We start from the raw sequence: 2,104 nt of genomic DNA on the forward strand, positions 1-2,104 counted from the left end.
AGACACCAAATTACAAAACATAATAACCCTGTTAAATACGATAATTATGTGATTAGGCTCAGAATTTTTAAAAGGTAAATTATCACAACTAAGCAAAGAAGACCACAAGACACCAAATTACAAAACATAATAACCCTGTTAAATACGATAATTATGTGATTAGGCTCAGAATTTTTAAAAGGTAAATTATCACAACTAAGCAAAGAAGACCACAAGACACCAAATTACAAAACATAATAACCCTGTTAAATACGATAATTATTTGATTAGGCTCAGAATTTTTAAAAGGTAAATTATCACAACTAAGCAAAGAAGACCACAAGACACCAAATTACAAAACATAATAACCTTGTTAAGTATGATAATTATTTGATTAGGCTCAGAATTTTTAAAAGGTAAATTATCACAACTAAGCAAAGAAGACCACAAGACACCAAATTACAAAACATAATAACCCTGTTAAATATGATAATTATTTGATTAGGCTCAGAATTTTTAAAACAAGACTTCTACAACATTACACAAAAAAACATCAATCTGGGAATAATAATTCTTGAAATATATATGAAATAAATAACACAATGAATAGATTTATAAAGGTATCACAAGATAAAATCAAGAATTGATCTTAGATACAAAAAAAAAACGTCTTGAATAATGAGAAATAAATGTAAATCAACCTAACAGTACAGAATAATAAAAACATTAATTATCTGAACTCCTCTTAAAAGTTAACTTAAGAAAATTAAAAATGCCTTTTACAATCAGTTTCAGCTTATAGTGATTATTTATTATTCCTGAACAGATATTTTCTTAATGAACTGTTAAAGAAAGGATTTGTGACAGTTTTCAACAGAAGTAATATTCTAAATTTCCAGACTCCTGTTTTGAATTGTAAGAATTTGAATGGTGTTTTTTAAAAAACAGGTTAAAAGCTTTAAAAATGAAGTAAATAAATTATACTTAAATAAAAACCATTTAAAAGGCAGAATGAATTATTAATGTAACTTTTTTTTTTTTTTGAAGCATTGTTTTACGTAACTCCACACGCACACGTAAAATACTGATTCACCTGAAAAAAATAATAAATGACGTATAAAATACAAACTTTTAATAAGTTACGTTGACTACATTCCATTGGTAAATTAATTGAATAATTGTGAAAAGTGCATTCAGGCTAGGAAAAATTTAGAAATTTAATTTTTCTTCCTTCAGCAGAGAAAAAAAACAAAACATTATATCATATCAGTTACTTAATTTTTAGCAAGGACTTTGTCACATAATGTATACATACACAAGTCTAATAAATGCTGTTCTAAAAGTATTTTATACACATTGAAAACAAAGAGTTATTATTTTCTTTTTATGCACTGGTAATAAAAATTTTAACCAACTGATTTATTTTTTACTTTATTTCTACAGACAAATACAAATTAAACACTCACATCATAATCACAAGAACTGAAATTAAGTTTGACAAAACTTTTCAGTTTATGATTACATAAAACAATACTTTTGTACAAAATTTTGTGAATCAAACTGTGTATTTTGTTTAATCCTTATACCTGTCTAAGTAAGTTTGCTCTTCAATGTAATGAAACCTGAAATAGATAAAAGCTAAGAACTACTTTTTGCACATACACAAATGAACTCGACAAATAACAAACACTGTATGTATACGCAGAATTATATCTTAGAATATTACAACTGTTTTAACACTGCCATATATATATCAATGGAAAAAACCATGAAGCTGACTTACTACAGAATTTCTGGGCATTTTGTCACATGGAACCTCTCTACAAGCTCAGGAGATTTCTGTTTATCTATCTTGGCTACATTCACTTTTCCCTTCAAACTATAACAATAAAACACCATCAGATACAAGAACAACTACAAAAATACTATATCTACATCCACTTTTCACTTCAAGCTATAACAATAAAACACCATAAGATACAAAAATAATATATCTACATTCACTTCAAACTATAACAATAAAACACCATAAGATACAAAAATACTATATCTACATTCACTTCAAACTATAACAATAAAACACCATCAGATACAAGAACAACTACAAAAATACTATATCTACATT

At 26.3% G+C, this 2,104-nt stretch overlaps 1 protein-coding gene across 1 annotated transcript in view; it reads right to left on the reverse strand.

Moving 5' to 3' along the window:
* Window positions 1-1,728: 1,728 nt before the first annotated feature.
* LOC106466835 overlaps window positions 1,729-2,104 on the reverse strand; it is a 9,779-nt gene continuing 9,403 nt past the window's right edge. The window contains exon 5 of the mRNA XM_013927136.2: window positions 1,729-1,858. Within this exon, the coding sequence (XP_013782590.1) occupies window positions 1,762-1,858 (97 nt within the window). The 3' untranslated portion in view covers window positions 1,729-1,761. The remainder of the gene's footprint in view (window positions 1,859-2,104) is intronic.

Source organism: Limulus polyphemus, unplaced genomic scaffold (assembly GCF_000517525.1).
Source record: "Limulus polyphemus unplaced genomic scaffold, Limulus_polyphemus-2.1.2 Scaffold2394, whole genome shotgun sequence".
In the NCBI taxonomy this organism is placed as follows: Eukaryota; Metazoa; Arthropoda; class Merostomata; order Xiphosura; family Limulidae; genus Limulus; species Limulus polyphemus.